Source organism: Ochlerotatus camptorhynchus, unplaced genomic scaffold, assembly GCF_037179485.1.
Source record: "Ochlerotatus camptorhynchus isolate MF236.1 unplaced genomic scaffold, CSIRO-AGI_Acam_v1.1 ptg000302l, whole genome shotgun sequence".
NCBI lineage: Eukaryota > Metazoa > Arthropoda > Insecta > Diptera > Culicidae > Ochlerotatus > Ochlerotatus camptorhynchus.
Genome location: NW_027040790.1, coordinates 1,141,909 through 1,156,177, shown reverse-complemented (window position 1 = coordinate 1,156,177; position 14,269 = coordinate 1,141,909). Strand labels below are relative to the sequence as shown.

General features: G+C 38.3%; 1 protein-coding gene across 1 annotated transcript; it reads left to right on the top strand.

Annotated features, from left to right (window-relative positions):
• The first annotated feature begins 12,084 nt into the window (after positions 1-12,084).
• On the top strand, positions 12,085-13,928 carry LOC135707052 (methanethiol oxidase). Its single transcript, XM_065228773.1, has 4 exons — positions 12,085-12,161; positions 12,223-12,386; positions 12,447-13,666; positions 13,739-13,928. Exons 1-4 carry the CDS (start codon positions 12,149-12,151, stop codon positions 13,785-13,787), a joined length of 1,446 nt encoding a protein of 481 aa, XP_065084845.1. The 5' UTR covers positions 12,085-12,148; the 3' UTR covers positions 13,788-13,928.
• The last annotated feature ends 341 nt before the right edge of the window (positions 13,929-14,269 follow it).

Here is a 14,269-nt window from a genome sequence, read left to right as displayed (position 1 = left end):
TGTTTATCTCATATCGGTCGTTTGAGAAAATGGAAGTGTTGTCAGTCTTCTTGATATGTTGTATTCGATTTTAGGCATTTTACCGACAGAACTTTCTGACTACTTTAGAAGCCACACTCTTAGAAATAATAGCCATATTCGGTAATGTTTTACCAAACTTTCAACAACTGAACTTTGGTAAACGAAATGACTACCGAACGATCGGTAAACAGATTTTTTGATGAGCTGTCAAAACTACCCAACAAACAATTTGAGCTGAATAATGGCTGAATAAGCCATTTTTGAGCTGATGAAGCATATTTTTGCCTTAATAAGCTCTTATTCAGCATGCAATGTTTGTTGGGTATAGATACTATAGATTGCATAGATAAGCAGAGGAAAAGTATAATGCAGACAAACGAACTGTCAGTTAGTGTAGCCAAACGAGCATGACGTCATCATGGTGTTGTTGGAGAGAGAAGTATTGTAATATTATGAACACAAAACGCTTTCCACACTCCACATTCCGATTTATTTTGTGGACAACGGAAGAAGGAAAGATAAAGCAAACCATTTCTCGATACATTGTTGCAAAGATTTGCTTTGCACTTCATTTTGAACTTTTACGCGCGAAACAAAACAAACTGCACGACGAAGAGCTCTATGATGGCATAAACTTTTTCACGGATGCCAGTAAGATCATTTATTTTTCATGGTCGCCAAAACAACTTTTTGTGCCTCCGCTTATCTATGGAATCTATAGTATCAATTGTCAAAACTACCAACAATTTGGTAATTTTTTACCGAACGATTCAGTAATTTTTTACTGAAATTAATGAAAATCGTCGATCTTTTGTATTTTTTGTTTCTTTTTCGGTGGATTAAAATTTAAAGCTTTTTATACATTAATATTTGTGAGATGTTATTAAATAGTAATCGTATATTATGATAGTAAGAACATTTCTCGCAGAAGTGTCACTTTTGCAGGTGGCTGATTTCATGCCGATTCCAGTAGATGCATTATGCACGCACCTGTATTTGGCAGCATACCTGCACTGTTTCATTGGATTTTCCGGTTGATTTTCACTGGCACTTTCACTACAACACTTCACTTGACCGTCTTTTGATTTGACAGCCTTGAATTAGTTACAGAAGTTCGGTAAACGTGTTTGTAATTTGCAGTTTTTCGGTATTTTTACCGAATTCCGCATTTACCTCGTTTTACAGTTATTACTATAATATTTTTTACTGAGTTCGTCAATATAATACCCAGATTACCGTCACTTCGACAGAACATTGCCGAATGTTGATAAAGTATTATTTCCGACAAATCTGTATTAATATTCATTTCCGATTATTTTGGGTTAAAAAATTTACCGAACAAGGAAAACGTTGGTGAGTGTGTACACACTTAGAAATTATCGCCGACTTCGGTAATTTTTACCGAAATCTGCACCGCTGACCTGTTCGGTAAAATTAATGCAATTTAGTTCAATTGCTTTTCAGGTACTTTGAAACTAAATCTACATTAAAATGACAAGATTAGCTCGTTTAAACAAGATTGAACATGTTTTGAAAGTATTTTTTTTTTAATTCAATGGACTTTACAATAAGCTCAAAGTTTTACCGAACATGCAGCTGTTCTGATTTCGGTAAAATTTACCGAACACGAAAACAAAATCTTAGTGTGTAGAAAGCACACGAGGAACTTAAGGCTCCACAAAGTTCCGATGCGTGCTCTTAGCAACTTGAGGTTCAAAAAAAGTTTCAAAAAGCATCCCTAAGCACTTCTTAGGAACTTCAGACAAAGGTAAAAATATGGCTCCAACAATGTTCCGAAGATGTTCCCAGCGAAGCTTCTTAGCAGCTTTAAAGTTTCTTTAAAGTTCCCCGTGGAACTTCTTAGCAACTTGAAAGTTCCTAAAAAGGTCCATCAAAGCGCACATGAAACAATCCGCACAAGTCTTTATTAGTAAAGTACTTAAAAATTAAATGATAAATCATAATTCATATTCTTTCCAAACACAAAAAAAGAAGAGAAATTTCCTGGATTCAAACCCGTGTAATCGGCATGCTGTGGGTAAACACCAATTTAAAATTCATAAGGTGCTGTGTTTCGTATTCACAAGAGTCAGCTGGCACTCAAAACTTGAACAGTAGACGGGAAAACAGCTTACTTTAATATATCTCAGATGGCGTAGCGGTTCGTGGTGGGGCTCTCACGCAGAAGGACTGGGTTTAATTATTCCAACAACTCTAAAATTACTACTAATACTGACAAACCAATACACGTCCATATGTGGCTTTTGAAATAACTTTCATAAAGATCTGACGTTAGAATTAACTATCATAAAAGTGCGAACTAAATATAAAATTGTTTTTTTTAACTTATTTTCTAAAAGTGCCATTCAAGTTCCGCCAGAAGATGTTTTTTTTTTATGCAGAGGTAATCTGCTCCCAGACACCTGAGAAGATAACTCAGGGTGTGGGGATGAGAAAAGTAGCGCTCCCGACCCACTAAACCTTACCCTGTGCTCTTGGCCCTTGCCCTCCCCAGAACCGCCCGAAAGCATTACATCATGGGAGGGGGTCGGTTGCGCTATGGCACATCACAATAGTGGTGTGTCACAGACGTGACACTCGCTACTTCACAGTGAGCAGCTGTGCAGGGCCTTACTCTTATCGTTCACTGTTAATTGTTCGCCTGAGTTCTAGAGCAGACGTGATAGCCAGCCAACTGTCCACGGCAGAACAGGACAGATGTGACCGCTTACCAGCTGCGTGTGCTGTGACTTGGTCAGAGTCATCTACACTCTAAGAATCCGGTGTCACTGCTGCCTTTGCACAACGAGGGTTTGTGCAGGGCTTATCGACCTCCTGGAACGAGCTGGATGGTGCTCCAGCGTCCTTACTCTGCTGTAGTTCGTTTAGCCACAATATCTCTCCCTTGGGTTCGATAATTAACGTTTTCAGGGCACACCACGAGGACGCGAACTACTTCATGCCCCGCCAGAAGATGCTTAGAATGTATACATTGCATACGTTTCAACTGCCTGAATTGTTAGTTAAAAATTGTGGATGGATTAATTAGTCTACTTAACAAATTATTTAAAATTTTATCAAAGTGTCCCAAAAGATCGTCAAAAATTTTAAACTCTATACGAATGGACACTCAGAAATCTTTAGATTGTACTATCAGTAAGACAGAGTGTGTTGCTTAAATATCAAGTTGCTTGAACTAAGTAGCTGAAAGAATCCCTTCCGATGCAGTGAGGCCACAGCTTGGACGCCCCTATAAAAAAAAAGGTTGGGAAACCCGAAAGATCACCAGAGGACTTCCACCCGATCTCCCTTACGTGCTGCAGCTCAAAAATTATAGAATGATAAAACGTCGCGTCGCTTCATTTACTTCTTCAACGATCGCAACCTACTAGACCACCGACAACACACCTTTCGACCAGGACACAGGACCAACACATACTTCGGGATACTAGGTCAAGCCCTCCACGATGCCATTGAAAACAATCAACACTTGTAACTGGTGACATATCAAAGGCACACAACCAAGCCTAGATGGGGCATGAAGTAGTTCGCCTCCTCGTGGTGTGCCCTGGAAACGTTAATTATCGAACCCAAGCGAGAGATATTGCGGCTAAACGAACTACAGCAGAGTAAGGACGCTGTAGCCCCATCCAGCTCGTCCCAGGAGGTCGATAAGCCCTGCACAAACTCTCGTTGTGCAAAGGCAGGAGTGACACCGGGTTCTTAGAGTGCTAAGCACACGCAGCTGGTAAGCGGTCACATCTGTCCTGTGCTGCCGTGGACAGTTGGCTGGCTATCACGTCTGCTCTAGAACTCAGGCGAACAATTAACAGCGAACAATAAGAGGAAGGCCGAGCACAGCTGTGATGCGCCATAGCACAACAGACCCCCTCCCATAATGCAATGCTTTCGGGCGGTTCCTGGGAGGGCAAAGGCCAAGAGCACAGGGTAAGGTTTTGTGGGTCGGGAGCGCTACTTCTCCCATCCCCACACCCTGAGTTATCTTTTATCAAAATCTTGGGAACACGAATAGACAGTGGCATCTCGTTTAGAGCATAGTTTGACGATGTCAAAGTCCACTGCCGGACAAGACTCAACCTCATCCGCTCAATCACCAGACGTCACCCGGACACACAACTCACTTCCAGGATCGAGCTTACCTGCTGGGCTCGAACGACCCTCGTTGAAAAACTAACCCCAGTTTATCCAAGGGGCCTTCTACACAACATCTAGCTTGTCCCCTTCCATCCCGGACCTGACTGAATAGGTCGAGAGAGGCGTCCTCCCCTTCTACAGACTCATCACGCTGACACGCTTTTGTCGAGCCGTCAGATTTTAGAGAAGACAACCGGATCAAGTATATGAGTGACCTTCCTAGAGAAGAATAACCAGCTCTTCGCCAGCACCACCAACCAAGCAATATGTACCTCCAATGTCTAGACTGAGATTCAGACACACCCATCTCTATCATAACATCCTGGAAAATGATGAAGTCTATAAAGGCCCACCCACATTGGATCCGTTTGCGTGAGACAATAGATTTAGTTGACAGTTAGACAATAGATTTAGCTGTCACTTTGCCGCAACGCATCCGATCTGGATCTAATGTGCGTGGGCCTTAATTCCTGTCCAGCATGCCGAAGCCATCATTCGGTTAAAAATTTCACCTGCCACTGCCCTCAGTACCAGGGTTCAAGAGAACTGTATGTCATTCGCTACTCAACTGAGCTTTCTCCGAGAGACAGGCCTATTTCATCAGATTTGACCTCCACCAAACCAGACTCCTCAACGCAGCCCGGTTGCAGCCATACATAATATGCGTATTAGGGTAGTTCAAAATTTCGTTGTATCTCCACCAAACTCAATCGATTTCAAATCAGTTCATTCTCCCAAAAAGGAGCTCAATTCGATGTGAACTCATACTGCACTGGCCCTTTGAAGTTTATATGGGACTGAATACCATAGGATAATTAGTGATTAATTGATTATGAAATTGATGTTCTTCAAACATCCTCACTAAATATATGAGTGTACTTGGCACTAGAAGTAGGGTAAAAAAATCCAGGGTACTATCATAGAGGTAACTCTAAGACTAGAAGGTCCCGAAATAACGTGCTCAACTTTTTGGCTCAGCTCTGGTACTCTCTTCGGTCCCAAGCTAATCGATGCACCCCTCGAAACATAGGAAAAACCAATAACCCCTCATTTTATCTATCAAACTTTCATAGCGAATCAAAACAAACATTGCGTAGTACTAGAATTTCAACTAGAATAGGGTACGTTAATCGTTTGCTTGGGACCAATAGGCTACTAAAGTGGTGAACCAATTTAAAATCGTTAGTTTCGTATTGATTGTTGGTACTATTTTGAGGCAAATAACTTTAAGAATTTCATAAGGCTTGACTTATGAACGACACATATGAATTTCATAAGCGTGACTTATGAATGATTTTCGTCTAACATGAGGTAACTCTTACATGCCTTTAACCATTTCATTTTCCCAAGCGTTGACAGACAAGTTGTCAATACATGGACCCGTGTGTTTTTGTCAACATTATTTGTCATGAGGCATATTCATTACTGTAATTCATATATATTAAAACACTATATTATATACTGCGGGGTCAGCCTAAGGGAATCAAAGGATTTGTTGACTGGACGAGGGTTCGTGGATTTGCCAGTCCCTTGTCACGTGATTACAGATGGCCATCTGGTCGTTTTGTCTTCCAAAGGTCTTCAATGAAGCTGATTCACCCTGCTGCAACAAACCATCAGGCAGAACTTTACAACCGGTAAAGTATCTGCAGACATTGGTAATCCTTGCACTGGTGGTGGGTTCCATTCACATCACATCACATCACATCACATCACATCACATCACATCACATCACATCACATCACATCACATCACATCACATCACATCACATCACATCACATCACATCACATCACATTATTTTTCATAAGGCAAGTGAATGAAATTCATACCGATTTCTCGTGGCTCAAATTTATAAGAATTTCGTATGGAATTCTTACGTTCTTTTGCCTCAGTGTATGTCATAAGTGCACGATTCAGTGTTGCCAGAAATCAGGTTATCATATCAGAAAGTTATCGGCTTTTAATTCAATTAATAAACAATTGCTTCAATCAAAAAGTGGTCTTCAGTAAAATTGTAACTGCTAAAATTTCACTTAAGTAAAGATAGCGAGTTTTGCCGTAAATAATCATAGAGAAGGGCTTAGACATTGGAAATAAAAAGTTCACTTTTCCCATGATAATTGTCACATAAACTTCAAAGGGTCAGTGCATTATGGGTTTGTATCCAAATAAGCTTAAATTTTGACTGTTTTGTCGATCGATAGGTAGACTTGGGATATTTTGAACCACCCTGTATTATGTGATAGACACGCTAATGGTACGCTTCAAGACGGATAATGTTTTATGACCACCCCTGTAAAGAAGATCTGTTAAATTTCGGATGAATTTGTTTGATGTCATCAAACATCTGACAAATTATCAATACAGGGATTATAACATTTAAACGGTTCTACCACCATTACACAAAAGTTCATGTAGAATTCTCCCAAAACAAGACTACTTCGATATAATCAAAATAATGCATGAAAAGCTTAAGCAACTGACCGATTCCAGGTGATGTGACACGCAGCTTTTCATTTATAAGATAGAACGGACAGACACACTTGCCAAGATTCTCTTTAATTCCCGTTCAGCAGACAAAGCATACGAAACAGAGTATGAAGTACAGTGGAGTCGCTTTTTACGCGGGTGATACGTCCCGCGTAAAAAAAACGCGTAAATTCCGAAATCCGCGTAAATTCCGAAATTCACGTAAAAAAAAACCGCGTAAACAGCGACTCCAGTGTATAACGATAAACCGCATAAATTCTGAAATCCGCTTAAAAAAAATCCGAAATCCACGTAAAAAAAACCGCGTAAATTCCGAAATCCGCGTAAAAAAAACTGTGTAAATTCCGAAATCCGCGTAAAAAACACCGTGTGAAAAAAAAAACCGCGTAAAAAGCGACTCCAGTATAAATGAGCGCTTTTTATTCGCTTATAGCCTATCCATAATTCAAAGCATGGAGAAAACACAGGTTTCATCATTTCAACAACAACAACAGTGATTTTCTCTCAGTGTATATTTTTACCATGAAGATTATTTTATTACCATCAACTTCTTACTCATACTCAACTTAATATTTTTAACATAACTCCTTATACAAATTAGCCTGAAAATATTTCAATTTAGCAGCGCCGGTGGTGTAGTGGTAAGCGTGATTGCTTCTCACCCCAAATGACCTGGGTTCAATCCCTGTCGGGTGTTGCCACGATTTTTTAAGATATAAAATCTCTGATCACGCCTTCGAAAGGGAAGTAAAATCGTTGGTTTCCGGTTCATGAGTTGATGGGTCGATTGGTACACGGACAGAAAATTGTTTGCATTGAACAAAAAAAAAACTTTATTTGTATTTAAACAAACAAATCCGGTTGAAATTATTTTGCATTTTATTGTTTCGATAATACTTATTCAAATAAATTCAAAATAAGATTCTTTTTGTTTTAATAAGCCACTCTTCAACTGCAACTATTGTAAAAATTACAATATTCTTTTATTAAGCCAACAATAGTTAATTTTAATTAAGCATTTATTTGTTGTGTCCGTTCCCCGGGCCATGAACGCAAAAATAACTACCAACCATTCCCTCGTTCCCGGACAAAAATGTAAACAATAACACAAAACTGTTCTCCTTTGATTCAGCTCTTTTCCGCGTTCGACGTAAATATTGTTTTTAATAGTGAATTTCGGGAAACAAGTGCAAGATTTCCGAAAACCTTGAGACTTGAGGTAAGTAAGTATGCTGCAGTTGCTAAATATAAACCGTTTTTTTTTTCTTGATCTTTTTTTCCGTCGATCTTGCTTTCCGTACTGAGTACCAATGATCCCGACGCTAAGAAGGCAGCTCCCACACCTGGACCCTACCTGTCGACCCATCTACTCATAAATCGGAGAGGTTTTATGCCTCAGAAAGGTTTTCTTTTTTAAATTCAATTGTAATTCTGTTTGTTACAAAAAGAAAACAAAACATAAACATAATCGCAAATTACTATTGAATCAATAAACATATTTTTATTTGTACTGCGTATATTTTCAGGCTTAAGGGGAAGCTCACCGGCCCGAAAATAAAAAAATATTTTCGGTACCTTTTTATTTCTCTAAAAAAATTGGGAAAAATTATCAAAAATCCAAGAAAATCAGTTTCTTTCTTAGATTTTTGTCAAAAATTACATGTAAAAATATTTTTTTCTATCCCATCATGAAAAAAATTGGACTCTCAGAAAAACCGAAAAGTTGATGTTTTGTGGTTTTTTGAGTCCAACTTTATGCCATAATGACTTATAAAACATGTTTTTGCACGTGAATTTTCTTTAAAAAATTAGAATAAATATGATTTTTTTAGATTTTTGATACTTTTTTTCAATATTTTTAGAAAAATCAAAACGTAATTATTTTTTTCGAAGCGGTGAACTTCCCCTTAATAAAATAAATATGATTGAATCAACAAGAAATCTCTTTTAATAACATACATATTTTGTTGTTGACCCAGCTGCCAAATTTGACAGCTAACGTCAAAACCATGAAAGCTCTTGTAAATTCGAAAAGATTTTCTTTTTGATTTAACAATCCATTGGTTCTTAGAAACAAAGGTACTGGAAATTCTTATTATTTTACGTCAAATATTATTACGCTTAAAATATGTTTCTCTACGTGTAGGGTCCAGGTGTGGAAGCTGCATCCCTTGCGTCGGTAGCATTGGTACTCAGTACGAAAAACAAGATCGACGGAAAACAAATCAAAGAAAAAAAAACATTTCAATTTATTTCATGTGAAATATTAGAGGCTGCGTATAAGCGTCACGACATGAGAAAAATATTGGAACTCACATCCCGGGTTTCAAAAGATTATCATCACATCACTTTCACTTGGCAACAGAGGACTTCTGCATCAACTTCAAATGATTTCTAGCGAGAAAGCAAATTTGTGGCTGTAGTAAATCATTATATCAGTGATTGTGTCGAATTATCTTTACAACAAATATTACACATTCTCATTACTGATAATTACCAGACGTACGGATATCCCATGATCAGCTAATGTTTATGATATTTTTTTCGATTATATTTCATATTTTATTGAAATACCTTTCGTGAAGCACTCATGAAGCATCCTAAGGTTTGTTTACTTTGTACGATAGGTAGCCGGTTTGGCAGTTCAATAGGTAGACTTGGCTTCACGCTTATCTTCACTCTGGTACTCTTGGAAGTACCACCTTGGATGACATCCAACTTAAGTGCAAAGTTTCATTCAAATCTAAGAGAGTCTTGTCCAACCGATTCTCTATTTGGCGTAGAAATGCGAGAACCCAAATCCTAACCACATCCAACTAGAAAGCAACGGACAGAGCGTGTATTAATAATCATGTAATCATTTAAAACTTGTTTAATGATTATCCTCACAAACAAACACCAATTCAGGTAAACGTTTTAAGGTTCAATTTACTTTGATGCATTTTCGAAAAATTCGAATGCAGTTTTTTTGGCCGCATCATTTCAGATTGCAAAAAGCTCGCATCATTTTGTGTAAAATAGCAAAAAGAATAGAATGACGCGAGCTTCTTGCAATCTGAAATGATGCGTCGAAAAAAACTGTATTTGAATTTTTTTTAAATGCATCAAAGTAAATTGAACCTTAAAGCGCGCTCGCAATCCAAAGGCAAATTTGTATGTTTACCTCCATCCAACTTCGTAATAAGTTATCAGTTCTATTGTGCTTTATCATGAACAAATAAATTTGCAATCATTGCAGGTTGATAAACGAACCAAAAATAAGAGCCTTTGGAAAAAAAAATAAGATTTAAGCTTTAGGGTTATGCAGAAGTTTTAAGTTTGTATAAATTATATTATTATTTTTATGCTTAATTTAAAAAAAAATACGAATAGTATCAATATAACGTTGATGCTAGTTGCAAATATTTTACAGCATTCACTGTTAGAATCCAAGTTAGAGCGATATTAGCGAAATATTAAATTTAGGGGAAATGGATCTAATGCCGGCCTAAATGCTTGTACATAATATGGACCCATACATAAATTTAGCAATCGACTAAATTTTCAATAGCGACCAAAAATATCCATTAGTACCGTCCCAATAATGGGTTCAACCAAATAAAATTGATAAATAGCAGATGTTTAGTGACGGGCCCAATCTTAGATCCATAGGCCAACATTAGAGCCATTTCCTCTGTAATATTATTTTATTAGCAATAATTCATGAATTAATTGGAAGTGGATGACAACATATAACTTTTTTTTATGCAAAATGTAGCACCCTAATCAGCACACCCTGAACAAATTTCTCTAACATCCTATGTAAAGTTAGATTTATTACATCCTCTACATATGTTTCATACAATAAATATAATGACAGTTCTTGCAATGGACTGCAGCGTACATGCAAGTTTTTCCAGAATACATATTTTTATGTAAAACCTTCACGAGATGATGTTCAAGTCGAGACGACCGCGAGTACTCGGTTCAATTCCTTTAACTTTAGATTTATGACACTAATAGTGTATAACGCAAATGATAATTTGGCTCTGTAAAGTTTATTCGATTGAACTTGATTTTGATTTTGATTTTGATTTTGCGAGACAGAAGGGGGTCTTATGAAAGCCAGATCTCAAGTCTCAAGGCCAAATTCCAGAACTTGAGTGGAACATGGTTCTCACGTCAGACTATAATGTCTAAAATGAACCACATGCCCCAACCAACCCCTAGAACGGCTCCCATACACTCTCCATGCTGAATCGTGAGTTCCCCCTTTTCCCATATCATTACATGCAAAATAATAACCCGATGCAGGTCAATTGAATATGCCTAATTGAATTAGTTGCAATGATAGTGTTAACAGTAATGACAGTATAATATAGTAATTTAATAAAATGAATATTTACCTGTTAATAATGATCGAGGTTGGTGAAAAGTATGGGAAGTTGTTAGTAAAAGCAAAAACTCCACTGAATGCTAATAAATGAAACCGATGAATGACTGACTATTTTACGAGAAATCAAGGAAGTAATATTGAATAGTAGTAGTAAAGAGTGATTTGCGGTAGAACAGTCGTTTTGTTTGCGCTCTCGTCGTCTTCAAATTCGCTCATAAGGAAATCATCTTCGCTGTCTTCATCCGAGAAGGAATATAGTTGATATCGTTGTTTTCTTCAAAACTGCATCGTATTGATCTAAATAAAAGAAAAGAAAAAACAAAATCGCCACTCGATCAAGCCAAATTCAAAGATAGTATCTGTGATGTAGCATTCCAAAAGTTTTGAGCCAAATAATGAAAATTAATTTTTTACATTTTTGTAACTATTAGACTCAATTATTTAAAAGAAACAATTCATATTTTATACTATAATTCTAAACTACATAATTATTTAATTTTGGCTAGTAGTTAAATCAAAACAAACTTTGGTCCGCTGCATCACAACTGGCATCACTAGTGTGCATCTTTCAAAATGTAAAGATACAGACAAGCCCTGGGACCTGGTAACAGTTAAGCAATCCTCAAGGTTATGCCAATGCCCAGGGTAAAGTTTATTCGATTGAACTTATGCAATAAATTAAATCACAAAAAAATATGTTCAAGATGCAATGCATTTGGGGAAACAAACTTTGTTCGAAAAATAAGCTAACATAAAAATACAAAAATGTTTTAAAAACCTTCCGGTGATCACATTACAGATCCTGTTCATGTCGCGAAACGTTGCAAATTCTGCATACTTTTCATGCAAATCTGTGATACAACTTACATTTCCCGGTTGGGTGCACCTAACTATACAGACGCTGCTATCACCTATGAATTTAACTGATTTGAATGTGTGTTAGTTCGCTTGATCAATACAAAGTCGTGTACGTAACACTGCTCTGATCTGCAGGCACACTACCCGAACAGTACTTCATTCATTCGTCTTCGTATCGTTAGCCGATCAAGTCGCACGTATAAACTCAAACCGGTCTTGCCAGCTACTGTTCGTCTTGAAAACAGAATGAATGCATCAAGTGAGTGTGAATTGTATATTTTTAAGAGTTGTTTAAATTGATAAGTTCTTATCCCGTTTAGAATGCTTTTGTGGTCCAGGCTATGCAACGCCAATGGATGCTGTCCGAAATGGACCTCGGGAAAAAGTCCTATATGTGGTAACGGTGCAGCCCAATCTAGACGAGCCCCATGGTGACTATCTGTCGACAGTGGATGTAGATCCAGAAAGTCCAACCTACTGTCAGGTAATTGTTTTGTTATTTGCAAAGATAAGATTAGCGAAATTTGAGCACTGTTTTATTTAGGTCATTTATCGCACCTTCACGAACAGTACGGGCAACGAGATGCACCACAGTGGGTGGAATACTTGTTCCAGTTGTCACTTTATTGACGACAAATCAAAAGCTCCAAAGCGTGATCGACTGATTCTTCCGTGTTTGAATTCCGATCGTATCTTCGTTGTCGATGTTGGAACGGATCCTAGAGCTCCAAGCCTTGCTAAAATCATCGAGGGAGACGTGCTAAAGAATGCCAACGTAACGGCTCCCCATACCACTCACTGTTTGCCAAATGGAAACATTATGATTTCGATAATGGGCGATGCGGAGGGAAATGCAAAAGGCGATTTTATTATATTTGATAAGAATTTTGAATTCGTTGGTACGTGGACCAAAGGGGAAAAAATCGCTATGTGTGGCTATGACTATTGGTACCAGCCATGCTTCAATGTGATGGTGTCCTCTGAGTGGGGCGCGCCTAAGCTGTTCCGACGTGGGTATGAAGATTCTGACGCGGAGGACACTGTTCAGTACGGTCGACGTTTAAACTTTTACAAATGGAATGAACAAGAATTGTTCCAAACCATAGAGTTAGATGCCGACGGGACATGTCCGCTTGAGATAAGATTCTTGCATAACCCTAGAGAAAATCAGGGCTACGTTGGATGTGCTCTGTATGCTAACGTTTACAGATTTTTCAAAGATGAAGGCTCCGATAAATATTCGATTGAAAAAGTGATTGACGTTCCAAAAAAGAAGGTTGAAGGATGGAATGGGCAATACATCAATGGTATGATGACTGACATTCTCATCTCACTGGACGACCGATTCCTTTACTTTAGTAATTGGCTACACGGAGATGTTCGTCAGTATGATATAACAGACCGTTCGAAACCGAAACTGACCGGGCAGGTATTCCTTGGTGGCGCAATCCTAAGTGATTCCAAGGTGAAAGTCGTCGAAGACAAGGAGCTCACAAAACAACCAGACCCAACGTTAATTAAGGGCCGAAAGCTTTTGGGTGGACCACAAATGTTGCAACTGTCACTGGATGGTAAGCGCCTGTACGTGTCGTCTAGCTTGTTCTCTCCTTGGGACAAGCAGTTCTATCCGGAAATGGTGAAAGCGGGTGGAACAATTGTACAAATTGATATTGACACGGTCAATGGTGGCATGAAAATCAACGAAAACTTTTTGGTTGATTTCGGAAACGAGCCGTATGGTCCGTCGCTACCACACGAAATGAGGTGAGTGGGTGGGCCATGAGTAATTAATTTGATTGATTGCAACATAAAAACTAAATTAAACCTCTCCCTCAGATACCCTGGTGGTGATTGTACATCCGATATCTGGATCGAGAACGAGTGAAAATGCTCCGCCAGCATAAATGGACAGCAACAAACTTGGGCTTGGCTCACATTCCATGATTAAAAGTATCCTATAATGTTCATACTCAGTTTTCATATTCCATTGTTTTGCTAATAAAACTTTGAAAATTAAACTAGCAAACTGAAGCATCTTCCTTGAGGGAAAAAGATAAAGTTTACTAGACACGAAATAAAAATTACAATTTCAATTTCCTGAGTGGGTCGAGAAACTTAGCCTTTCCAACTGGGAAAGCTTTCATCAGCAGTTCCATCCATCATTCGGGTGGTGGGATGATAAATTCCACCGCAGTTTTACGGGAAATGGTCGCACTAAATCATAAATCGGATGAAAACTTTACGCTGCAAGCTGTGATTGGCTTGGGCAGAAAATCCTGGATCGGATGGTTCTATCGTCCCGTAGCAGGATAGCTTGCTATTTAACTTTGCCACCGCAAACAGTAGGGGCTACTTCTTTGCAGAGCG